The sequence below is a fragment of the Pteronotus mesoamericanus genome, unplaced genomic scaffold, assembly GCF_021234165.1.
Source record: "Pteronotus mesoamericanus isolate MK-2021 breed Mesoamerican mustached bat unplaced genomic scaffold, CSHL_Meso_final scaffold_167, whole genome shotgun sequence".
In the NCBI taxonomy this organism is placed as follows: Eukaryota; Metazoa; Chordata; class Mammalia; order Chiroptera; family Mormoopidae; genus Pteronotus; species Pteronotus mesoamericanus.
Window position 1 is genome coordinate 40,632,402 of NW_026555308.1, and position 27,717 is coordinate 40,660,118.

At 35.7% G+C, this 27,717-nt stretch overlaps 1 protein-coding gene across 2 annotated transcripts in view; it reads right to left on the reverse strand.

Moving 5' to 3' along the window:
- MAN2A1 (mannosidase alpha class 2A member 1) overlaps positions 1-27,717 on the reverse strand; it is a 162,314-nt gene that overhangs the window by 87,927 nt on the left and 46,670 nt on the right. For both annotated transcript variants that reach the window (XM_054589984.1, XM_054589985.1), the window contains exons 4-7: positions 26,433-26,604; positions 11,425-11,552; positions 3,599-3,772; positions 768-954 (exon numbers count right to left, since the gene is read on the reverse strand). In XM_054589984.1, coding sequence (XP_054445959.1) covers positions 768-954; positions 3,599-3,772; positions 11,425-11,552; positions 26,433-26,604 — 661 coding nt within the window. The remainder of the gene's footprint in view (positions 1-767; positions 955-3,598; positions 3,773-11,424; positions 11,553-26,432; positions 26,605-27,717) is intronic.

The window sequence follows — 27,717 nt, forward strand, 5'->3', positions numbered from 1 at the left end:
CAGAGATCTTATTTTATTTAAAAGGCTGTATTATTTTTCTAGCAGAGTTGAGTGGTTTATATGATAACACATGTTTTATTTTAATGCATTCATTATATGCCACTAATTTCTAAGTGGAGAAATCAAATTTTAAAAGCAACAAAATAAGCACTATAGGGAACTTGGTTAAATAATTCCATCATCAGCACAATTTTCTTTAAAATATGTTCATTGCTTTGATTTTTATTTAAATATCTTTAGGTATAAATATTTCTAATTAAAGTTTTCTGTAATTCAAACACATCACAAAGATGCAAAGATGTGTATTCATCAAGGCTGGGCAGCATTCACTATTATTGAAATTGTTATTAAGGGAACAAATAATTACACTCTTTATGTGTTCCATTTCAATAAATATGCTTTTGCAGTTGGGCTGCTTTTCTTACCAATTTATACAATAGAGAACAGAAGTTTTATTACCAACAAAAGTATATAACATCAAACACAGTAGAAGGCTTTTATAATGAGGGCAAAGGAGATGGTAATAACAGTTCATTATATATTATCCATTGTATATCGATCTACTATTGTTCAGTTTCCATTAAGCCTTAACATATGAAAGGCATCAAGTTTCTGGCATTTTTAAGTTGCTTTACATCTGGTCTGAATGAATACCTTAAACGAGGATAATGTTGGCTACTGAAACCCATTTATTCACCCCTTTAGCAACAAGCAACTAATGCTTGCTTGTTCAAGATGCTGTCATATGAAATACATTATTTTCATACCTGTTTTGGACATTTCCAAGATATATTGTTTCTGGGGGGACGCCCCAGGGACAACCAAATCTGCCTCCAGGAAGCCGTTTAAAATCAAACTGGCAGCATATTTTAGGATCAGGTCCGCAAGTATGAGGAATGTCATAGCTGTAGAAGGGCATCATGTGGCAAAAAATATCTGTGACAGATCCCAGATCTAAAATAAAGAGCCAACAGACAAACCTGCATTTATAAATTTTGTTTTCCCAAAACTGTTCAAAATGCCAGTACTTCATACTTACATAATGCAAGCTCTGCCCTAAATCACCAATCCCTTTAACTACTAGTACCATACACCCCAGCAGTAGTGCATAACTACCAGCCTAAAAGTAAGATACACCTCAGTCTCTATCTACCTCTTATATTTAAACTTAGCAGAGACAAAAGAGCCCCAGTAGGAAACAGCATCTGCTGACCTGGATGATACAAACTGAGCAGAAGCAAAATTTATAATCAGCTCATCCAAAATTATGGCCATGTCCATCCCTGGCTACCAGCTCCTGCCACATCTGTCCCTACTCCCGGGAACAGGATACACTGAGAGAGACCATTAGCTCCAGAGGCTGGGTGAGAAGAGAGGAAGGAAGTAGAAACAGAACAAAAAAAGAAGGGGGCACTTGTGACAATAGCGGGCAAATTCCTATTTCTTACAATTAAGGAGGCCCAGCAGAGTTCATGAAGTCACCCCAATGCTCCCATAAAGAGCCAACGGGACTTTTCACCAAGAGGGGAGCATAACAAAAGGAGAAGCAATAATCAAAAATGAAACAAGCAAACAAAAAAGATATGGAAAACAAGCACTGATTCCTGATGCAGAATTGCTTTTAATTAAAACATAAATGCCAGCAAGGTGTTGATACAACTGCCTCAGAGTTCAGGGGCCAACCTCCCAGTGAGATTGGGTGGGCTTAACCAGGAGTTAAAAGTGGATATTTTTGTAGGATCCTGGCTGGTGAATAGCTCATCCCCTTTATTTCTTCATGGATTTCCAATTTTCAAAAAAGGATATGCATTACTTTTATAATAAAGACAGACAAAAAAAAAAGCAACATTTACATTCAAAAAATGAAAACAACTGCTTCATTAAGAATCAGAACACACAAAGAAGCTCAACTTAATTGCAAAATATAATTTTAAAGCAATATATTTAAATCTACCAGATAAATCCCAAAATACTTCAGTTTTACTTCTTACTCCATTTAGCTAAAATAACTGCTAATTCTTTTCCAAATTTTAAAACTATTATAATCTGTTATTATTCTTCTGCTGCCAGTTTCACTAAATCACGTCATGAGTGTGACGCCGGACACCATGGATGCTGGTCACTAAAACGCTTACTATCCACACAGAGGTTGTCACAAGTCTCAGAACTGATGGAGCTTCCTCCTCCTTCACTCTCCTATGATCAAGGACATACCTCATTCTTCCTCTCACACCATACTGTTTAGCAGTCCATTTACACATTTTAGTTTTTCTGCTGCATTTGGTGGTGTTTGTTTTTTATCAAGTGAGATTACAATTTCCCTACAGGCAAGGACATAGATTTCTATATTTCTTCCAAGCTTGGTATTAGTTAATTGGAATGCACGCAGTAGTTTAAGTAGGGTTCCTTCAAATTAAGAATCCTTTCACTAAAAAAATCAATATGGTCCTTTGCATTTTATCAACCCCCTTATAAGTTCTTATTTTACCTATAGATTTGATTTTCCAAAATAAAAAATTATATAGTTATCTTAGTTATCTTCTTCCCTTATTGAAACACAGCAGTGCATAAGAAAGTTCCATCTAGATTTACAAACGATTTTTTGAAACACCCAAGAAAGGGGTCTAGATTACACAGGAAAGCAAGTATGATGTAATGTAGTGATTCTGAACATTGTTTTAGCAACTAAACCCTTTTTTTCAGATGAAATCGGACTGACAACTCAATACTGGGAAGGCAGTGTATTCCAAGGGTTAGGAGCCTACACTTTAAAACTGATTCAAGTCTTGATTCTGCACCCACTCTGTGCATGACTTTAGATGAATGACTTCACATCTCTAAGTCTCCATTTCTTCACCACACAGGGGGGTAATAACAGACCCTAATGTAAAGAATTATTCTGCAGATCTAATGAGAGAGGTAATATAAGGCACATAACACAATGCATGACACGTAATAAAGACTCAATAAACAAAAATAAATTTAAAATAAGGTGTTCTGAATTTTAAACAGGGGTGGGTAAAGCAAAAGTCTCCTGAGAGGCCTAAATCTTGTCTCTTCTCTCCCAGCAATGAGCTGCAGAAGTATGTCCTTGGAACACCTGGGTGTCCACAAAACACAGTAAGAAAGTAAGCAACATAGGTAACGTAAGAGCTGTTCTCAGAGGACAGGATTATGATTTTAAAAGGCAACTCTTACTAGATGCAGAGACAAGAAAGAAAAAAAGAAGGAAAGAAGGAAAAACACTGGCTGAATATGAGATAAATGACTTGATATTAGTTCTAAAACACGTTCAACTTCGTGATAAAACAAGTACTTTTTAAAATAGAGGTGAAAGAATTATTTGCAAAAGACTAATTCCATCCACTTATTTCCTTTATGCACAAGAGTCTACAAAGTTCTATAGATAAATACTGTCACCACTGCTTAAAAGAATTTTGATACACATACATAGGAAAAATAAGAATGTGTATCTTCAGGCAACCTGATTTTCAAGACTAACATTCTGAATAAAACCCATAATGGCATGAATTCATACCCCTTGTGAAATAACACCTAGGTCAACTGGGGTCTTCAGCTTTCATCACACCCTACATACCCCAATTTTGTCTCCAAAAAAACTCCAGCGTTTTATGCAAAGCAAAATGTTTTTTAATTGCATAATGCACTCTCTGGATAAGCATGTGAGAGAATCCAGCACGGTTTAGAAGATAAGCCATTGTTGGTGAATGTCCAAAAGGATCAATAGCCCAACCAGAACGAGGTTTCACTCCTGTTGGAAAAAAAAATAAGTGTGTTATTTTTTAAAATTAATAAATGAAATAAAAAGAAGTCACAACATATCCAGACCCAGAGGTCTATGGACTCCTCAGTTTTAAGGCAAAGGAACTACGCAGCGTTAGGCTGAGGAGCACTCCCAACAGGTCTCTCTGAAGGGAGGGTCCTGCCACTGCATGCCTCCCCAGCAGGGGGACAGCACTGGAAGTGAATCAGTTGAAGCTGAAATAAGCAGTCGGTCACCTTATAGATATTAAAAAACTACTGTCATTCATTGGGGCTGGAAAAACAAACAAAATCAAGTCCTCCCTCTAGGATCTGGCACTCCCGTCTTTTGTGAAGCTGGACAGCCCCTCAATTTGCTGTTATGTAATAAAGGCAAGCAAGCTAACTTATTTCAGCTTGTACTCCCAAATCCCAACATTAAAAAATTTTTAGGCTTTTATGCCTTACAGCTGCTCCAATGTAACAATGGCCAAGCTGACCAAAATAACTTTCAAATTTCACTAAATCTTAAGGTTTTTGTGGATTAAAAAAGTTTTTCAATTACAGTTTACATTCAGTATTATTCTGTATATCAATTTCAGATGTACAGCATAGTAGTTAAACAATCGTGTAGTTTACAGAATGGTCCCCCTCATATTTCAAGAACCCACCTGGCCCCATACATAGTTATTACAGTATTATTGAGTACATTTCCCTAGGCTGTAATTTACATCTCTGTAACTATTCTGTAACTACCAATTTGTACTTATTAATTCCTTCACTTTTTCTCACCCAGTCTCCCAAATTCCCTCCCCTCTGTCAACATTCTGTTTTCTCTTTTTGATGCTGATGCTTTCTCTCTACCTAAAAGATGTCAATAGAATTTTCACACCTGACTCCCACCAATATTAAAAGCCATCGACTAAAGATATATCTCAATTTCTAAAATGTAAAAAATAAATAAATGTGCAGACTAGAATTGATGAAATACAATTATTCATTTGGCATAATACAAATCTGATCTTTTATTTATTCAGGATTCTCAAAGAAGTCTTCTACATACAACCTATAAATCAATGTAAATAATATTACTGTGTGTATTTTTTATTCAAACACCGATTTAGCACCTTCCACATATTTAAGACTATGACAGGCCCTAGGATTACAAAAATGAATTAATCTTATTTCTGACTCTAGTTGCAGACACTATCATGCAAATAAGCGTAACACAGAGTAAGAGAAAAGCCAGCAGCAGGAAGACCCCTGTAGAACAACACTGAAGATGAGCACCAAGTTGGGAAACCAGCAGAAAAAACTGAGAAAGTCAAGTCAGAACTCTCAGAGAACAAAAAGTATGTGTCGGAACTTAAAAAACTGACCACGTAAAATTTGTGCATTTCACATTTGTAATTTATCTCCAAAAACTGTAAAGGAATCTTGAAGTCTGCTGAGTAATTTGTTTTTTTTATGGTAGTATGGGTTTAACAATCCTGAAATTACCTTCTATGTATTCAAAGATTAAACAAATCAGGATAAGACTTTCACTGTTTAAAAAAAAGGAACCACAAACATGTAAATGTGGGAGACTGGAATATACCCTGTGATACTGAATTAAAATAGGAGATATCAGTACTAATTTATGGTTTTTAATACACACACATACACACACACAAACACACTTCATAGCTCAGTGCACTAGAAAGGCCTAGATACAGTTAACACCTCCACACCAATGAGCACACTGTAGCTACAAGATCTAGATCTCTAAACAACATGGTATATTAAAAAAATAACCTTAAAGAAATGATTCATTCCAGGGTTGAGGCTGGAGAGTACAAGGTAAGCCTGGGACATATTCTTGGGTCATAAATTAAACAAATGGTCAAATATATTAAAATAACTCAGGAGACAGCCTGAAGAGGCTTCCACTGGCCACATTTGGGACAAAAGGGTAGTCAAAATAAATGATAGTAGTACTGAATTATAAACCATTGAATAAGATAAGAATACATAAACCTATAGACAAATAGAAAATAAAGAAGAAACTCTTCCTGTTAGTAGAATCCCAACTAATAATTATAGAATAAAGTTAGAAAGTCAACGATAGATCCTAAATCTAAATGAGAAAGTTCAACGAGGAACATGATATTTACCTACTCTCAATGTATCTCACACAAATTAGTTATTAATTAGAAAGGAGAAAATGAAACAATAGAGCAAAGAAACTTAACAGACACAACTTGGCAACCTATCAAGGCTAACAGGACCGATACTGGAACAGAGAGACATCATGAGCCTCCTGATAGTATGTACTGAGGACTACAGAACATCAATGCAGTAATATTCTAGCAATGTAGCAAAATAAATCCATAAGGTTAGATTAGAAAAGGAGGGAGGTAGGTAGATAGGAAGGAGAGAATAAAAAATAACGCGAAGCTAATCATAAGGAAACAGACAAACTAAAATTGACTAACTTTCTACACCAGAGACCTGTACTCCTCAAAAATATCAAGGTCAAGAAATCCAAAGAAAGCCTGAAGAACTGTTCCAGATTAAAAGAAAAGAGAGACGACAGCTAAATGCAATACATGACCCTGGACTGGATCCTAGGCTGGGAGGGGAAAAAAAAAAACCAGCTTTTATAAAAAAGGTTATTGAAACAATTTACAAAATTGAATATAGTCTATGAACTAAACTACAGTATTGCATCACTGCTAACATTCTTGATTTGGTAACTACCTGCTTGTTAGAAAAGAGAATGTCCTTATTTCATAGGAAATACCTAATGAAGTATTGAGAAATAAAGGGACAAGATGTTTCCACTTACTTTCACATGTTCAGAAGAAGATGCATATGAATCTAAGTACAGGGTATATGGAAGCCCTTCTCTAGCACTATCATGCAACTTTTTATAAGTTTGAAATACCAAAATTAAGCTATAAAATAAGAGAGAAATACATGTTGTCTCAAATAACAAGGGCAGAATAAGCTTATAAACAAGAGTAAAAATTAACATCTAATGCTACAGTGATGTCTGACATTTTAGCATCACTGGTGATTATTTCTGTGTCAAAACCACTTGATCCACAGAAGCAGCTACGAGGTTGCAATCGATTATAGAATCCCTAAGAGGTAATAATGTAAAAGAGAATGCAACTATGCTTTTAAAAACTTTGACATGAAAGGAAGTTTAAGCTAGGGAGACATCTATAACCCAGTATCCCACTAGGGTTTTTCTTGGTGTAAGCAACTATTTTTTTTTTTAAAGGGGGGAATATTAAAGAAAAACTACATATAAGAAAAATTGAAAATTTTATTACCCAATAAAACCAGGAAAGGTCATGGAAAATATTTTGTGCCATAGTGCAAAATTAAGATTACCAAAATATATAAAAGTAAAAACTTGATAGGAAAAATTATAGAAAATAATCATTTAAAAGAATGAACACACCACTCAATTTTTGGCAAACCTACCAGACTTAAAAATTAGAACATGAATAATATAAATAGTATAACTAATAAAACTGAATTATTTCAAGTTCATTTACTATGAAAGCTTAAGAGAGGTCAGAGAACAGTTATAAAAATGGATATTTGTGGCAAAAGACAACCTCAAAAACTCAAACTTATAATGGTGCAATTTGTATAACAAAGTTCATTAAACCATACCCTAACCAAATGTAATGTTGTTCTAAACTGTTTAGAAAATAAAACTGAGTAGACTAATTTAAAGATGCAGCCAAAGCTACAAAAGAAGAAACTCCATATTCTTAAATGTGTTCATTATCTAATTGTAAGAGCTAAAACTATAAAACGCCTCCAAAAAAAAAAAAATGCACAGGAATAAATCCTCATGACCCTGGGTTAGAAAATGGTTTCTTAAATATGACATCAAAAACACAAGTGACAAAAGGAAAAATAAACTGGATTTCATAAAAATTAAAACTTTTGTTCATCAAAGGACGCTTTCAAGAAACTGAAATGACAACCCACTGAATGGAAAAAAATGCCTGCAAATCATTATCCGACAAGGAACCTTTATTATGACTATAAAAAGAACTCTTCCAAGTCATCAGTAAAAAGATCAAAAAAAAAAAACAAAACCACACACACACACACAAAAACCCCACAATTTTAAAAACAGGCAAATAATTTGAATTGACATTTCTCTGAAGAAGATATACAAATAACCAATATACACATGAAAAGATGTTTAACATCATTAGTCTTTTGGGGAAGGCATATCAAAGCCATAATAAAATACTATTTTACACACACTAATATGGCTAAAATAAAAAAGAAAATAACCAATGTTGTTGAAGATGTAGAGAAATTAAACTATAACCTTCATATACTACTGGAAGGAATGTAAATGGTGCAGCCATTTTGAAAAACAATTAGGCAACTCTTCAAAATGCTAACTATAGAGTTACCATATGACTCAGCAGTTCTACTCCTAGGTATGCACCCCCCAAAATTAAAACACACGTCCTCACAAAAACTTAACACAAATGTACGATAGTAGCATTATTCAGAGTAATCAAAAAAGAGAACAATCAAAATGTTCATTAACTGAGGAATAAAAAAAGCTGTTATTCAGCTCCGAAAAAGAATGAAGCCCTGATACATGCTACAGCATGGATGAATCTTGAAAACAGAATGGCAAGTGAAAGAAGCCAGTCATAAAGTCCATATGTATGATTCCACTTGTGTGAAATGCCTGGAAGAGTCAAATCTATACATGTAAAAAGCAAATTAGTAGTTGCCTGGGACTGAGGCTTGGAAGGGAGTTGTCACAAAGGGATGTGACTATTAATGATTAAGAGGTTTCTTTTTGGGATGTTGAAAAAGTCCTAAAAATAGATGGTGGTGATGGTTGCACAACTCTGTGACTATACTCAAAATGACTGAACTTTTGCGGGGCGGGAGGGGGGCAAAAAACCCTGGAATTCATTTATAAAAAACTGTGTATTCATTCTTACATGTTTAGACTTCAGTCACCTTCAAAGTACTCTCAATTTGATGCAATACACCTATCTAGACGTTTTTCCACTGCTTGAAACAGTTTTTGAACTCATCAATTTTGATGCCTTTTAGTGCTTCTGCCGTTTTTTGTTTTACCTCATTCATTTTGGCAAAACGTTTCCCTTTGAGGACATTTTTTTCCATCTGGGGAAACCAAAAAAAGGCACTGGGGCAAGATCGGCTGAATAGGGAGGGTGGGGCAGGAGGTCATGACGTTTTTGGTCAAAAATTGCTGAACATTCAGTGTGGTGTGAGCAGGTGTGCTCGTAAATCACCCATCAAGAAATGGACAAATGTTTTGAAAAAGTTTTCCCAAAAAACTCACCGAAGCAGAACACAGCCTCTCACAACAATGCCAGCTGGTACACTGATACAGATGGGTTCCTAGAACACTCACTTAGTGGGGGAAGCCAGTACCACAAGAGGCCTGCCCTCCAGAAGATAATTCTGGTTTTTGGGGGGTCCCCTTTCATACACTTTAAGTGAGTGGATTTTATTGTCAAACAATACATTTATAAGAAAAAAATGTATGCTGAGCACCAGCAGCCAGATCCAAAAGAGTCCATATATATGGAACTCTTAAATAGGCAAAAAATAATCTCCAGTGATAGAAATCAGAAAGCAATTGGCTGCAGGGGGAGAGTTGAGGAAAATAAGGAACCTTCTAGAGTGGTGAAGATATGGGTTAAATTGGTAATATACATGTCAAAACTGAAACTGTACAGTTAAGATTTATATGTTGTACTGCATGTAAATTATGTAAATAAAAGCTAAACATAAAGAAAAACTAAGATTTAAAAAATGAATAGTCTTACCTTACAATACTCTTGGCTTAGAAAAGTAGCTTTGTATAGAGCATCTCTAAGTCTACTTCCCCATTTAGTGATTAGTTAAGAAAATTTACAGGACTTGGCATATAGCCATACTCCCAGTTATGATTTATTACCGTGAAAGAATATAATGCAAAATCAGCAAAAGGAAAAGGCAAGGGCACAGTCCACAGGAAACTGGGCACAAGCTTCTAAGCATCCTCTCCCAGTGGAGTCACACAGGAAGTGTTTAATTCCTCCAGCACCAAATTGTGACAACACATAAAATACTGTCAACCAAGGAAGCTCTTGTGAGGCTCGGTTTCCAAGGTTCTCATTGGGGCTGGTCATGTAGGCACCCCTCTGCCTAGTACATATTGAGATTCTAGGATCCCAGAAGAAAAACAAGTATTTGAAATAAATTACATTGTTTTTACAAACAATTTAAACACAGCAAGCAAGCCGCTCTTAGCATTTAGGAAATTCAAGCTCCCCACGCCTACAAGGACCAGCCTTGGAGACAACACTTTCCTATGGACAGCAGTTTCAGACCTATTTATTATATTATCTCTTTTCTGCACAGGCATGGTATCTGTGACTTACTCTAATAATAACAACAATCACAACAACAATATGTAAAAAAAATAAATAAAGCAAAGATGAAGAAGTGTTAATAACCAGTGAACATGCTTAAGAGGTTCATGGGAGTTCTTACTTTTCTTTAAGTTTGAAATTACTCCAAAATAAAAAGTAAAGAAAAAATTAATGGGGATTTTACTTCTACATAGAAAAAAGTGTAACTAATAAAATATCTAGAAATAAGTTCAATAAAAACATGTTTACTTACCATATAAAAAACTACAAAATTGTACTAACATGAAATATTTAAAAGGAATTGCATACAATGTTGCAGAATACAAGTATTAGAGATCACAAAGATATCAGCTAGTCCCATGTCCTATGAGTTGGAGTGAACATGTGACTTTATCAGTGAAGCACCCTCTTCCCCACTTTTTGTGACAACAGGATCCTTTCTTCCCCGTGGAAGACCCATCCATTCACATGGTTCAGGTGAGGCTGACCCTGCCCTCCACAAACCCCTCTTCCGCCTGCCCACTTCCACCAAACTGACTAGGCCTCAGTGCTTTCACCTCCTATACCTCCAGCCACAGTTAACTGGCTAAGAAATAAGCTCCTGACTCAAATTGGACAACTGGACCAAGCAGGTAAGGTATTAAGGAAAACTCCTCTTGGTTGTTAGACTGGGAAGGTGAGTCCTAATTGTCGATGGCCATCTTACCATGTGGTGAGAGCCAGAAGAGATCAAAGCCATGCAAAAATGAGTAGAGAAAAAGAGACAGTGCTCAGTGCCCAGACAACCTACACTGAGTTAGTCCCCTGGATCCAACCTTACCTGAAGTTATCTGGAGTTCTCAATGACAAAATTAATACCTTTCTTTTCTTATTTCCTTAAGTTAGTAAATCAGATTTTTGTCTCTTATGACCAAGTGTTTTAAGTAACATATAATTAAAATCCTGGTGGGATATTTTTAGAAAAAAAATTATTCTAATTAATAAAAATAATAGGTAAAAAAGATAAAATAATAAATTAAGTAAGGTACATAACCCTAACAAAAGATTATATTACATCTATGTAAATCAGTTTATGATCAAAGAAACATCAATTTAAAAAAGGGTAAGCTATTAAAAAATAATTAGTATTGAAAAACTTCGTTATTTAAAAGAATAAAATAGAACCCCATCTCACATTCCCCAAAACGTATTGCCCAAAGTAGTCCTAATGAAAAGGAAAGACATCAATACATACCTAAATTTTTTTCCAGCCACTGATGTCCTTCAATTAGTTGGTCAATTAAGGCAAAATAATGTGCAGCAGCTTCATCAGGCATGACCCAGCCACCTGTCACAATTTCAAACTGACCATTTTCTAGTAAACTAGGAAGAAAATAACATAAGAGTTTACATTAATATGTAAGAAATAATCAAATTAAAAACTAAAATCAGCATAAACATTAGACAACCTTGAAATATAACTGGTATTTATTATACTAATTGCTAAACATTTTTTCAAAACTAGTGAATGTATTTCAACTTCAGTACCCTGGTGATGTTAGTAAAGTATCTGAGCTGTCCACCCTAGGCAAAGCCATCAGGTCACTTTGGAAGTTCCTTTTCATAACGGTATAATCGCCCACATAACCTCAAAGATCCCTGATGGCAGGAGCCACATCTGATTTATTTGTAAATCTTGCAAAGCACCTAGCAAAGTGCTTTACTCTGAGTACATGCTTAATGAGTATTTATTGGAGGACTGTCATTTTAAGCATGGTGCTTGTTTCAATACCCCTATACTGAAAAATCAATATTTATTTTAGTCCTTCTGACACTGGCAAGTTAATCATGCAAACTACACAGAAGTAACAACATATAAAGGTAAAGTGAGTAAATATCATATGCCTTTGGGAATACAGAAAACATTAAAACGCACTTTGCTCCAGATTCAGTTAAAATGCAAGCTATATAGTTTATTTTTCATTACTGAGTGAAGAGCTCTAACATTAACATTATCTGTCCATTGGTACTCCTTTGCCATAATACCATACAAGGTAACTAGATTTCCAGCCCTAGAAAAATTGAATTGTATAAGAAGGTAACTTCCTCTGAGAAGGAAGAAAAAAAATCAAATTATTAAAAATTTGACAAAGTACCTGAGAAAGCATTAAAGTCAAGGATTAAGCATATTCTTAAGTGACACAGACTTGTCAGTTTGCAACAATATGGTTTGGAAAATGGTGTAAAATTTCAGAAAGAAAAGCAGCTTTAATAAGGATACACATCACTGGGTACCTGCCGATAACAGCCAAGTACCAAGTCAAATTTAGTTGAAGCAGGTCAGAGGCATAAAAGATAGATAAGTATTTTCCTACAAAGCCTATGACAGAAGCTAAAGCACTAGCACATCTGATTTATTCAAACATATGCATAATCATGTAACCAGTGACAGAGTGAATAATGGACACAATTTCTAAAAATGAAAGAATAATTCATTGTATAAAATTTTAAAATGTTAATTAAATCTGTATTATCATGGGAATCACCAACTAACATAAGTTCACATAAAGAATATGATGGCTCATTTTAGTGTCTAAAGAAAACCGAATGTCCAGTCAAACCTCAAATTCTCATAGGCTCAGGCCAAGACCTTACCATAAAGAAGCTAGAAATTTCTAAATATTGCCTTTCTTTAATAATACAACTAAATCCCAGACTATGTTGTCCTGCTCTTACTGCCAATGGGATTTAGCCTCTAGTTAGTTATTTTTCCTGTCTTTCTGGTGAGTGCCTGATTTAGCCACATTGTGGAGGCCACGGGCCAGACCCCCACCTCTTACACTTTATGGCCAGTATTCGGAAGTCTGTGGTGTCAGAACAGACTTGGGGTTTAATCTCTAGCCAGCAAATAAAGAAACTTGACTTCCTTATCTCAGCATCCCAATAAACAGATCTTTTAGAAAATTTCAGAAACAAATTCTTTCCTACTCTTAAATAGAAAATTAGAAATTAAATGAAAAGTCACTCCAATGGTAGAACTTTTCACCTTTATCAGTGTTATTTTGCTACATAATTGCAGTCCCATAGCATGAATATGCTCCAAGAAACAGCCAAACAAGCAAAGAGAATCTCATATACTATATGCAGCAATAAATTTCCCAAGCTTCGTTTGTCAATAATCTAGCCCTTCCTCCTCCCTATGCTGCCTGAGATGCTACGGCAATCATGCAGTGAGCTTTTCTGCACATAATTACTCAAAGGACTATCCTGTCTCTTGTTTTGGGAGAAGCCCAAAAAACCTCCCACTCATTAAAATACTTTTGAGAATTTACTTACCTACTGATCTTTTTCTCTCCAACATTCTCATTCTAGTTGGTTCCAAGTGCCCTCATATCTCAGATCAAATAAAACCTACTCAGAGAAGTCTCCCTGAGCACCCGACTTAAATCAACGCTCCCCCTGTGCCCCCACATTGTATCACTCAATAGCATTTATCACAAACCACTTACTGAAGGGTACAAAAAAGTAGGACGGACAGTCTTACAGAAACAAAGCCTCAAAAACTGAAAAAATATTTAGAATAACAGAAAAGCTATGTCAGCCTACAAAAAGATACCATATTTAAAATCATTGTTAGCAATACGATGAAAGTAAAGATATTTCAACTATACAGTTAAGACTTTAATAATTTTTAAAACACATCAAGTAAATAATGGTAAATACCTATATCTATAGAAAAAACTTACGACAAACACAGGTACTTCCAAGTATCTCCATTTACTTAGTGTTCAACAAGCATCAGTTGTGCTATTTCTCTGTAATAAGGTGATATAGAATTTTTTAAACAAGATGTGCCCACCCAATATAGTCTATTGTTTGGTTTATACCAAGAGATTCTCTGGTTTTTGGCAAATTGTTTTTTGCATGTTTCCTAACATATCCTAATAAACAAGAAAAGATCTAGAAGCAAACATGAAAAGACACAGGGAAAGTGAGGGGAAAGAGCAGTCATAGACGTGACGCACATCCAGAAAATAAGAAGCAGGCACTACCTTTCAAAATTAACAACACTCCAGTTTCACTTTTTGAAATGATTGACTTGTAAACTACTGGCGAAGACAGAATATACTTCCAGGTTTTTGCTATTTCATTGCTGGGGAATTTGGTATTAAAAGCTTAAGAAAATAACGGATCAAAATTAAGCTGAGCATATCTGTCACAGCTCACAGTGCCTTAGATGCAAATTCACACTTAAGAATTTACTGCCAAGCACAAGAAGCTGTAAATCATTTTCTCTGAGTGTCACTTTTTCCCCTATGTGGATTCATCACATACTTGGAATTTGGTCACACACAGAAAGATAGACCCAAGAGCTTTTTTCCTTAATGGGAAAATTGTTACAGATAACTTAATAGGAAACAATGCATCACTTAGTGAGCTTCAAAGAGTCACAAATTAATTTCACATGAGAAAATGAGTTGAATTTGTAATCACATATCTGGGGAAAGATGGAATAATACAAGATGATGTATAGAAATTCATTCTTAAATAAAAAAGATTTGTTAAATGGAAAATTAAAAAAGATGGAGGCTTGCAATGAGTCAATTAATAACTTAAAGACATTTGCTTATCAGACAACCTGATTCATGTGCCTTCCATGGGGAGTATCTGACATGAGGGTAAAAATCAGATTTGTTTTAAAACCTCTCACATAAAATAACTGGGGAAACTCACTGAATATTGTCGATGCCTGTCTTTAAAGATTTAGTAGGAGAGACAGACGGCAAATTAGTCATCTCTCACCTTTTCTCTTCCTCATGTCATCCCAGCACCCCCCCCCGCCCCCCTGCCCCCCGCCCCCCCCCTCCCCCCCCCCCCCCGCGCAACACCCTCCGCTACCGGCCTTCTTTCAGTTTGCGGTCCATGCTCCTTCTGCCTGGAATGTTTTCCCTCCCATTATGCGCCTTAGTGGCTCTCGTGGATCTATTAGAAGCCTTCCCTGGTGGCTTCTACCATCCTACCCAAATCCCACCAAAATTATCTTTCATAAAATCCAACACTTTTCTTCAATAGCATTTATCACAACACTTAACTACACATTTGTATATTTACTGTCTTTTCTCCTCAGCTGACTGTATGTAAGCTCCATGAGGGCAGGAATCACATCTGTTTTCTCATCATTTAAGTCTGTGTTCCTATTAGTACAAAACTCTCAGAAAAAGGTACTGATAAGCCAAAAGAAAAAATGAATGACAAATATGAAGTAATTATTTCAGAAATAATTGGTTCCTATAAATGAAATTTAATTTCACTTCTAAGGAAATGCAATTTCAATGAGATGACACTTTTTACCTATCAGATTGGAAAGATAAAAAAGTTGTACAACAAACTGTGATAGCAAAGATGTATGGAAGTAGGTATTTTCACATATTGCTGTCAATAACTATCAAATTTTATAATACATATACACTTTTACCCATGCTCATACAAAAAGTCAGAAATATATAAAAGTGTAAAATGAAAGAACTGTATACCCTAAAGATAAATATACACTCTATGCTCACAAAATGGTCATGAAGTTTTATTTATAAATATTCTTCATATTACATGGTTCAATTAATAGTTTCTATAGCATTTTAAAATAAGCAGAGAATATACCTTAAATATTTCACTATATACTAAATATTTCTTCAGTCTCTATTTTTTTCCAAAAATTTAATAAAATGCTCATTCAAAATAAATTAGAAAATACATGAGGTTAAAATACAAAACAAGTCAGCCTACTCTTAATATCTTGCTATAAATGCATAAGGAGTCATGGTAGGCACAGTTTTTAACCAAATTATTTTACCTAATACTATACCATAAACTTCTTTCCATGTTAACAGACATATACCACTAGTTTATAACTGTATTGTATTTTCTAAAGTATTTTAATTGAGATATAACATGTAATATATACATGTTCAGTCTGATGAATTTTGACAACTGTTTACACCCCTGTAATCATTACCCTAAACAAGATAGAGAATATTCCCACTGATTGACTCAGAGAGCTCCATCAAGTTCCTTTCCAATCAATCCCTGCCTCTCCCCCTCAAAAAGAAAAGACATTCTGACACTGTGATCTCTATCATAATAGATCAATTTGGCTCCTCTGAAGATTTCATAAAATGGAATCATACAATATTTACATTACTATATCAGGGTTCTTTTACTTAACATGCTTGTTAGATTCATCCATATTACTGTGTACATCAGTAATTATTTTTATGCGGAGTGGTTAGTATTCCACTATATGCATACACTGTAATTTTTTTTACCCATTTGAACTGTTTCTACTTTGAAGTTATGATGAAAAAGTCTGCTATGAAAATGTCTATACAAGTGTTTTGTGAGCATGTTTTTATTTCTCTAGGAGTGAGCTTCTAGGTCACATGATGTTTAACTTTAGAAAACTCTGGTGGCTTTTCAGAAAGTGTTTGTCTCATTCTACATTTCCATTAGCAATACCTAAGAATGCTGCACATTCCTGTCCACCCTTGGTGTTGCCCGTCATTTTAATTTTAGCCATTCTAAAGGATTCGGAACAGTATTTTGCAGTATCTTAATTTGCATCTCCCTGATGCCCACACATTACCAGGCCCTTTTATGCACACCCTTCCCCACATGTTGCATTCTAATGTACATTTATTTCAGATGATGGAACATGCCATGCTCTTGCTAATTGCTGGCCCATAATTACAACTGTCTCATAATCTGCAATACCTTCCCCATCCCCTGTTACCCTCTGCTTAACTGGCTATGTTCGAATCACCTTTCAGGTTTCAACTTTAATACCATCAGCTTTAGGAAACCTTCTAAGACCCCCTTCTTGCTTCCGTAGAAGAAAAACACTTTACTGTGAGACTGTGCTTAGTTACCTGTCTTCCGTGCTATGCCCTGAGGGTTGAGACCTGGTCAGTCACTCATTTCCTATATCCCTGCAGCACAGTAAATATTTGTTGAATGAATGGAGTATTAGGGAAAGCTTCAGAGATGAGGTAATATTTCAGTTGAGTCTTGAAAAATGAGTAGGACTGAGATTATCCAGTGTACAGAAAGAAAAGAAATCTAAGCTGAACTCATGGGACAATTTCTAAGAAGTAAGAAAAAGCATGTGCCTAAGGACACCCATGTGGCTCGGCATGGTAAGAACAGGGTGCAAGGCAGGAAGTAATCAGAGGTAAGGGTGGACAAGTAAGGAGGAACCAGAGAAGAAAAGCCAGTATGTGCCAGGCCAAGGAGACTGGGACATAATTAATAGTTTCTATAACATTTTAAAATAAGCAGAGAATATATCTTAAATATTTCACTATATACTAAATATTTCTTCAGTCTCTCTTTTTTCCAAAAATCCTGCACCTTTTGATAGTAAGTGTCACTGAAGCATTTTGAAGCCACAAAACAGCATAGGCAGACTCACATACTATTAGAAACCTAACTGTTGGTGAAACGAAGGACATCTTGAAACCAGGAAAAGGAAACAAGAGTAAGGGGATGGAGCTGGGGGTCTATGTGCAGAGATAGTAAAGGGGCAGAACTGATAAGTCTTAGGAACTGACCGGACGTGGCCCGAGTGGCAGAGCACACAGTGATTACGAGCACTGGTTCTGGGGTACGAATGCTCGACTCTGGTCCTCAGGCCACACTTCCTTAGTGGGGGACCTTAGGCACGTTCCTTAACGCTTCTGTTCAGTTTCTTCAACAGCAGATGATAATAATAAAAAACCTTAACTCATGGGAATGCTATAGGACTAACTGAATAAATACATACAAGTGCTTAGAACATGCCTATATACAATAAGCATTCAATAAATGCTTATTTATGTATTTATTTATTAATTTAGCCATTACTATTACCATTAACTAGAGAAGAAGAAAGAAGTCAAGGTTGGAGCTGTAGATCTGGAAGCGGCCTGAACACCTGCTAATTAAAACCAGTGTGGACAAGCACACACACTGAAGAGAAGGACCAAAGAAAGCTACCACACAGGCCAGAACGGGGACTTTTAGGAACCGAGCAAGAGGAGGAAATCAGAGGTAATGAGAAAGGAATGCTAAGCAGTGCAGGAAGAGAGAGCCAGGAGGCAAAGAGCTCCAGGTCACAGGAGACACAAAAGGAAAGAATTTCGAGGAGAATGGAGTGGTCTCTGTCAATGCTGCAAAGAAATTCTCCCAGAGGACTAAGGAAGTATCCGATGGAAGAGGCAGATGGGACGGCCCTCATGACTTTTCCCGGGTTCGGTGATGCAAACAGAAGCCAGCAGTTGAAGTGAATGAGAACAGAGCTGCCTCATTCGAGATGAACTGGGATTGTAGAGAATGGGATGAAACACATACTTTCTAAAATACACGTACACCACTGCTTCAACTCTAAGAACGAAGTTATTCAGCGGTGTATCACTTTGATTCCTGTGTGAAATGCTATGCATCTTTAGGCTATAAACTTAATCCAAATCTGCAATTTTCCCTGAACATCGCAAGATACACTCTGACTTCTCAATGCTCTGCAAATCTTGTAGCAGTCTTTGGTCAAATACCATAAAATCTGACCTGTATAAAATGCATAATAAATTAAGTCTGTATAAGAATTTCAGAGGTACCCTTTCCTAGTAAAAGTCAAAATGCACATCAGGAAATTTGTACGTGACTTGTATTATTTACGAAAGTAACCTCAAACATTTCTTTGATTTCAATTCCTTCCAAGGAAACAGAGATAGCTAAGAGAATACAGTAAAAGATTCACTTAACTATAAACTTTGGAAAAAGATGTAACAGGATGGTACAAAGATTAGAGAAAGAAGTTGCATTCTTGGCAAAGCAATGAAATCCAGCAATGTGGTAAAGATATAATATCCTTCCAGTACATACTTGCAGCCTGTTCCCACACCAAAAGGTCCACAGAAAGAGGCCCGTAAAGACTTTGGCAAACACACAAACTGTTCTAGGTTCTAACAACTCAGTAGGTTTCTCCACTGAACACTGGTCTCAACAGCAGGAGCAGATGCAATGTAAAATCTATTTCAATGCCTCAGAGCCCAGAGAGGAAAAATGAATATGTAATCCACTGGGTGCTAGTCAAAGGAAATGCTAAGGCTAATGTTTCACTGCTTGACTGAATAAGGGCACACATTTTGATATATTTTAAACATCATGCAGTATTTAACTGCATTTAGCCAAAAGTATTCAAATAGGAAGCCTAAGAAGTAAAAAGAATGTTAACATACCAGTCATTTTCAAAATAAAACAAGCACAGACAGAAAATGTGCTGATTATTTAATGAGAGGCAGGTTCTTTTAAATCCAGTGGATATATGTTACAATCAAGCACCCTGACTACAACTGATTAAATTAGTTTGAATCACAAAACAGTAAAAAAGCTAGATGTTTGCATAGATCTCCCTTTAGTTAACTAGATTTTCATTTTTAAAAGCTTACAGAGCTGACTACTTCTGCCACAGGGGAAAGAATCAAACAAGTCATTGCTCGAATAGATTATGGGATCATTTGAGTTATGTTTCTGTTAAGTTCCCACAATCAATTGGTATTCTTCAGGGATAATAAAAGCTCACATGAAACTCGGCAGGAATTAACAGGCTCTGCTCTGCAACAGCTAGCTCGCAAATTTAGGTACAGACATTTAATCCATAGACTCATCTTCAAAGGGAAAAAGAAGCCACTGCATAAGCATTACACTAACAGTCAAAAAAATTTTATCAGCAATACAACTTAGTACAAGCTCAGAATTTTAAATAATGGGAGGAAACCTATGTAGCTATTGTTTTCCCCAAAAACATACATTTAGGCAAGAAACACTTAGAATGTCTAAGTAGGAAAAAAATGCTATTACCCTAATTCTACAGATAAATGTAATAAATGAATAAAAGTAAATGGTTATAGCTAGAAGGGAGGCAACTTTTGCAAAGCTTAACCAAAAATAAAACTCAGTGTCCCTAATGGGGCTATAAAACAATTTTTTCTTCAAGCAAAATGATATCATTAAGGATCAGACCTGTATTTTAGAATAATTTCCACTGCCAAAATAAAAGGAGTGTGAATAAAACAATGGATTAAGCACTAAATTCTAATATGCATTCTCATCTCCAACATTTTACTGTTCTCTACCCTTTACACTGGGTTAAATCACATAAAATGGGCCAATTTTGTACATCAAAACAGTCAAACACCAGCAATTTCATATGGTCCAACATAAGTAAAATGGCCAACAAAATAAAATAAAAGAGAGATAAACTTGTGTCCAGGTAGGAGGGGGCCGTCCTCATGCTGTAATATCAGCAGCATTTGTGATAGATACTATAAAGGTTAAACTAAAAGAACTGACAAGTGCTGACCTACAACGCTTATACATGGAAAATCATCACGGAGCCCCAAGTATTGGGCTGGCCAAAAAAGTTCCTTTGTTTTTTTCCATAAGTTGGCTCTGGTAGTACTTAGTTGTCTTTAACTTCATTCAAAAAACAATTTTGTTAGATTGTATTGTGACAGTTGTCATTTAGGCTGTGCACTTAAAAGACACTTATCAAAACTGGTGAATTTTTGTGTAGCTATTTTATTACTGAAGATGGAAGAAAGGAGCTGTGACTGATCGAATGTGTCAAAAGTGGTTTGTAAAGTTTCATGCTGGAGATTTCTTGCTGGATGATGCTCCATGTTGGGATAGACCAGTTAAGTTGATAGCAATCAAATCAAGACACTAATTGAGAACAATCAACATTATACCACATGGGACATAGCCAATATACTCAAAATATCCAAATCAATAGTTACTGGTGAAAATTAAAAATGTCTTTTATTTTACAGAAAAAACCTAAATGGACTTTTTGGCCAACCCAAAGGTAAAGAGAGAAGATCTGAGAGATTCCAGCAACAACCCCTAATCTGAAGAGCCAAGGGCTGAAACAAGCTGAACCTTGGGACAGATACTAGTCATAGTCCCTACCCTGCATTCTCATGGTGTTGCACAAGCCCAGTAGGGCTGGAGCTTCTCCACCCCCAGGCCCTGACTGTGGCAGAGAGCAGCTCCCTAATGCAGCTACACCGGGGCAGAGCCAGGCATGGCCTTACCTTACTAAAAGCAGCAAGCAGCAAGCAGCAAACAGCAAGCCCAGTTTCCTTCTGAGGTGGCTGAACTCTTTCCTATCGTCAGTGAGGCAACACCTTCATACAGGTTCCTTTCTGGCTTACAGGCCACACAAAAGGAAGCTAGATGCAGAAAGCCAGCCACAGGTGCTTCACCTGGCAAGCAGCAGACACTTCAGTGATTTCCCAACCTTCCCACAGTCCCAGCTCTTCTCTCCCCCTCAGCCAGTCCTATTCATAACCTGGGCATCTTTCCTGGCTGTTGGGTCCCTGCTGCTCATCTTCCAGAACCCAGCTATCTAAAACAGGATCTGAGGAATAATCTATCAGGTAGGTTTCTTGTTTGCAAGCTACACTAGCTGATGCTGGAGGGGAAATGTATTGAGAGGATGTCCAGGACACAGAGTACTGAGGACAGGCAATAAGTCCCCTTAACAAAGGGCTGGAAGAAAACAAGAGGCCATGTGCTATGAGAACTAAAGGACCATGCCACAGGACAGGAAGAGTCTTGCAAACGCACCGGTGCTGTGAGGGATGACCTGCAGCCTTCCCTCCATGTCTGTTTCCCTTCTTTCCATCACTCCACTCTCGTTTCACTCTCTAAAGATTCAAACCCCTAGGAAAATACCAAACTGACAAACTGAGCTCAGGGCATAGCTGGCCTGTCTGACCTGAGGCAGGAAGGAGGATCTGATTTCTGCGAAAAACTATTTCCCAAAAGGAAATCTGGTAAAATGGATGTTGGCCAGCCAGTATTAACTAATATCCATGGCAAGGAAATGAAGTATTTGGTTAGAAAAGGAAGGGACTTCAGGAGAGTCATACTGATTGTTTGGAACAAATTCCAAGTGTGAATATAGCTGTTACTGTTTAAGGATGAATAAAAAAAAGGGGAATATACTTAAACTTACAGACAGCAATATAAAGAACACAGAACTAAAGGATAGTTAAAAACAAGCATGTAAAAACCAGAAAAGAACAGGCTCCATACCCCCCCCCCAAAAAAAAGTGAATCTGAGGGGGTTAAAAAAATAACAAAAACCTTCAGGAAAAGAACTCCTAAAACATAATGAATACCACAAATAAAAGAAACATAACGTATGCAAAAAAGAGACCAGAGACTCAATCATGAAATAATTGAATTCTAAAACAAATGAAATAAAAACAGTAATTAATCAGTAAGAGCTGAAGAACTGTTTGAATTGGTAGATGGAAAGTTTAATAAGTTACTTATATCTACGTACCTAGTAAAAATTGAGAATTTCATGGATAAATTTTTTTAAATCCTAAAAATATCTGAGTAGAGGGGGGAAAAGTGATATTCACTGAAACATTACATAAGAAAGCTTTTTCAAGATAGAAAACATAATTTCATAGTTAAATTCTGCTATTAAAAGATGACTCTCAGGATGACTTCAGGACTAAAAATATTTGGTGTCCAAGAGAAATACTCAAAGTGGCAAATCAAAGTTAAAATAATAAGAGTTGCTAATGTTATTAATGACGTTAAGTACTCCAGACATTGTACTAAGCACATTATTCTTATTCATTCAATCCTTATAAAAAATGAATAAAGTAGGTTCCAATATTACCCCCACCTGACAAAGGAAGAAGATGAGGCACAAAGAGGTTAGCCTCCCCCGGGCACACAATGAAGGGAGTCTGCCGGGATCTGAACCCATGCAGCCTGGCGCCCGTGCCCAGCCATTTAAACTACCACTCTAAACTGTCCTTACAGTAAAACGGGCAGTGCAGGTCAGGCAAATCCAAACAAAAAGAATAAAAATTGTATAGTCCATACTCTCTGACCATAATATATAAAAACGAGTTCTTAAATTTAAAATGTAACTGGGAAAAAATTGCACTTGGAAATAAAAAATTATTCTAAAATACTCAAATCAAGGAGAAAAACAATAGTTATATAACATTTAACAAAAATATACAATAATAAAAAACAACACAAAAATGTAAGTTAGTTAGAGCAGCACTAAAAGGCAAATGCACAGACAGACATATTTCTTTATTATATTAAATGAACTGGCCCATTTAGCATCAATAAAAGCAGGTGGAAGGAATCAGTAAAAATTAAAAGCATAAAAGTCAACAGTAAAAACCAGTGACATATAAGTGGTTCTTTGGGGATCAGAGGGAGGTGTAAAAATCACCAAAAAAAATTTATATGCTTTACCCAATCTAATCAAGGTGAAGAAAAAAATTCAGCTTCCCAAAAGGAAAAAAAAGGAAAAAAATGAAACAAAAGAAAAACAGCAGATGTGATAAAATCTTACACTCTAAACTATTAAAGTAAAATCTCTATGAAATTTTAATTTAAGAAAATATGAAATAGCCCTTGCTGGTGTGGCTCAGTGGATTGAGCGCAGGCCTGCCAACCAAAGGGTTGCCAGTTCAGTTCCCAGTCAGGGCTAACGCCTGGGTTGCAGGCCAGGCCCCTGATGGGGCGCGTGCGAGGGGCAACCACACATTGATGTTTCTCTCCCCCTCTTTCTCCTTCCCTCCTCCTCTCTCTAAAAATAAAATCTTTTTAAAACGAATTTTAAAAAGAACATATGAAGTATTATTTATATTCAAGGAGTAATATAAGACCGAGACTAACAAAAACACTTTTTTAATCTTAAAACTCAGTCAAAGAATTACCTATAAAACAAACTCCAGTTCCACAGGGTTTTATAGAACAGTTCTTAATGTAAAAGTTTGCAAACTAGTATGTAGCTCAATTTAAGGATTCTGTTTGACTCTGTGTGTGTGTTTGTGTGTGTGTGTGTGTGTGAGAGAGAGAGAGAGAAAGAGAGAGAGGGAGAGGGAGGGAGGGAAGGAGGGGAGACAGAGAAGGGGAGAGAGTGAGAGGGAAGAAAGAATCTAAATTAGCTGCTAACAATTCAATTTAAAAGTCAGGATATTATTTTAGATAATATTTTGGAATTCCAGCTTGTCTTGAATAACTGGATGAATAAATATCCTGACAACTCTGCTTACCATGGCCAATTTGGCTAGAGTGGAAGAGTAGCTAACCCCTTTGGGTAGGGCAGCTACTCTTAGTTCATCCCAGTACTTCCAAAACTCTGGTCAATCTTAAAAGCATTTTAAGGGTGCTATCAGAAGGAAAGAAAAAAGAAAAACCCTCTAATAACTAATGATGCATAACCAGTTCTTCCCAAATTACGTTTAAATGTTTATATCAATTTCCATCAAAATCCCATTTTTAATAGGGTAGGAAAAATTCTAAAAATTAAATCTGAAACTCTATGGAGAAACTAAGTGGTCACTCATTAAAATAATTTTTCAATAAAGAAAGATAAGGTCAGTCAATAAAGCAGCAACAATTACAGTCAAACAGAAAAGCCCAAGAAAGAAGTCAGGAATTCCAGAAATCAATGTATATTTAAATACAATAAAGATGGTACTTCCAATCAGTAAAAAGGGTGGACTACTTAAATCTTCGGGAAGCAGCACACTGTGAAAGGGAACAGGCCATAGGGCTGGACAGGCTGGACTGAATAGCAGAGCAGCGTGGCATGTCCCAACTGGGTGACCCTGAAAGACCAGTGAGTGCTCTTATCTCTAAAATGCGGATTGTCATCATCCCTACTTCACAGGATTGTTGTGAGGATTATCGGTTACCATTTGCAAAGTACTTAGAACAGAGACTAACATAGCAAATGCTGTGTATGTGATACTGTCAGGTTGGCCAAAAAGTCCATTTAGTATTTTCCGTGAAATAAAAGGTACATATTTTTTCATTTTCACCCATCATTTTATTGTTTTGGATATTTTCAGTATGTTGGTTATCTCCCATGTGGTAAAACACTGATTGTTCTCAAACAATTTCTTGATTTGATCGGTATCAACTTCCACTGGTCTACCCCACCATGGAGCACTGTCCAGCAAGAAATCTCCAGCACAAAACTTCGTGAACCACTTCTGACACATTTGATCAGTCACAGCACCTTCTCCATATACTGCACAAATCTTTTTTTATGTTTCAGTTGTGTTTTTACCTTTATTGAAATAATAAAGCATAGTAAGCTGAAAACATTGAGTATTTTCATCCGTCTTCAATAATAAAATGGCTACACAAAAATTCACCAATTTTGATAACTTTTTCTAAATGCACCCTAATATAACAGTTGTCACAATACAGTAACAAAATTGTTTTGAATGAAGTTAAAAACAACCAAACGCTACTAGTGTTATCACATGGTAAAACAAACAACGAACTTTTTGGCCAACCCAATAAATAAATAAAAGAAAGCAATACATGCTAAAATAATCCTTAAATTCCATGGAGCAAAGAAGAGGGAGATATGCCAAAGAGAGCCTCCCATCATAGCACATTAAAAATAAATAAATTTCAGAATTTTAAGAAGTGAATGGTAAAAAATGAAACTTGGGGAAAGAGGACGATTTATCTGGTCTCTAAATTAAGGAATATATTTTAAAATATGACAGGAAAGGTAAATAACAAGAAAATAAATTAATCAATTTGACTACATAAAGGTGTTAAAAGTCTGTATATCAAACAGTAAGAATTAAGAAAGGAAATACTTCAGGATAAATAAGGTTTGATATGTGTGTATATTATGTATAGAAATATAATTACAAACCAGTAAGAAAAATTATACAATCAAGCCATTTATAAAATGCTTTGCCTATATTCATGAGAAATACACAATATTATCACTCATCAAAAATGCAAATTAAAATTATATATTTCAACCATTAAATTGGTCAAAGTTTCAGGGGAAAAAAGTTGTATTATTGGTGAGCAGTTGTATTATATTGAAGACTGAAGAATAAAGAATACACTGAAATAACCTTTCTGGTGGTCCCTTTGATAATATGTTTCAAAGAAACCTTTAAAATATAAAGCCCCTTTAACCTTGTAATTCCATGTCTAGGACAAAGTTGTAACATGCAGATTTTAACAGAAAAGTTTCAAGTCCCTTTTTCAGAGATGAACCAGAATCAAAGAAAAAAGGATGTGAAAAAGTATTTTAAGTTTCAGGTATAAAGCTAAGAATTTTCACCTTCTAAAAATTCAACACTTGTTTCACTGTACAATAAATGTTTTTTACCAAACTTCAAAAAAAGTTTAAAAACAAACCTTTTAACAGCATCCTTCTTTTGAGTATCTATAGAATCCCACCACTTTGAAAGGTAAGAGATCTCAGACCAAACAAATTTCCTCCGTGAGTCTTCTTTCAGCTTGATGACCATGTTATTAAAAATATACTGAGTCTTCTCTCTAAAGTACTCATCAAAAGTCTTCAACCAACCTAAATCAAGACACAAATATACCACAAAGGTCTGGTTCATATGTCTGATTTCAACTTAGTCATATTCCATTGTATTACCTTTGGATATCCTTGGATGTTTAAGTTATATAAAGGCAAGTATAATAATTTAACAAATGTTTGGAATTAATGAAACATTCAAATAAACATGAGACTAAAAGTCACTAAAAATTAACTAAAAAGTCACTAAAAATTAAATTATAACAATACTGTGAAAACTGGACAAATTCAGATACAAATGAGAAAAATGACCTAAGGCCAAAAAGTATTTGTTTATACTTAACAATTATAGTATCTAATTATTTATAATTTATCTCTAAGGAACTTCCTTATTTTAAAATATATGAACAGTGTTAATAAGTTGGCATTACTGCTCTCATAATATGGGATGAAATTTTTATCCTCTAGTGGCACATCTAAAATTCTCCACCAAGTAAGTTAAACTAAGAAAAAGAAAATCAGAAATACACACTGTATCTAAAAGCCAGCAGCAAAGCAATAAGGTAATTACAACACTATTATAAATATTGAGAAGTAGAAGTCTGCCAAAAATAGGCGTTGGTTCCCAAAGGCTGTTCATTATTCCATTTTTTTAGTAGCAGAAATTGACACTAATCAAATAACAAATGTGTACACATCTATGTAAAGTTTTCTCAAAAGAGAATTGTAGAGGATAACTTAGTTCTCTGACTTTTCCTACTACTTCTCAAATATCTAGGTAATTTCATCTAAAGACATTTGCAAGTTAAGTATAAAGAAACATTTTTAATAAGACCCATAGCTCCCAACCTAGCCCCACCTGGCAGAGTACTAATGCAAGATAATGGGTGACTGAGGCCAAAAAGTACAGAGCCACCAATCCCACCTACTGACGAAGTAGAAAATAACCTCTAGGAAATAATCTCTTATCTACAAAATCTTACAGGGAGGAGTGTATCTATGCATCCAGGGTGAACTATACTTACTGCTCTATTGTTTCCAAGCCTTAAACATGTGGGAAACTAAAATATAAGGGTGCCAACTGACTGTTTTGTCGGTATGATTAAATTAATATTCAATGTATACTATATTTGCTGGCAAAAAATATTAAAAACT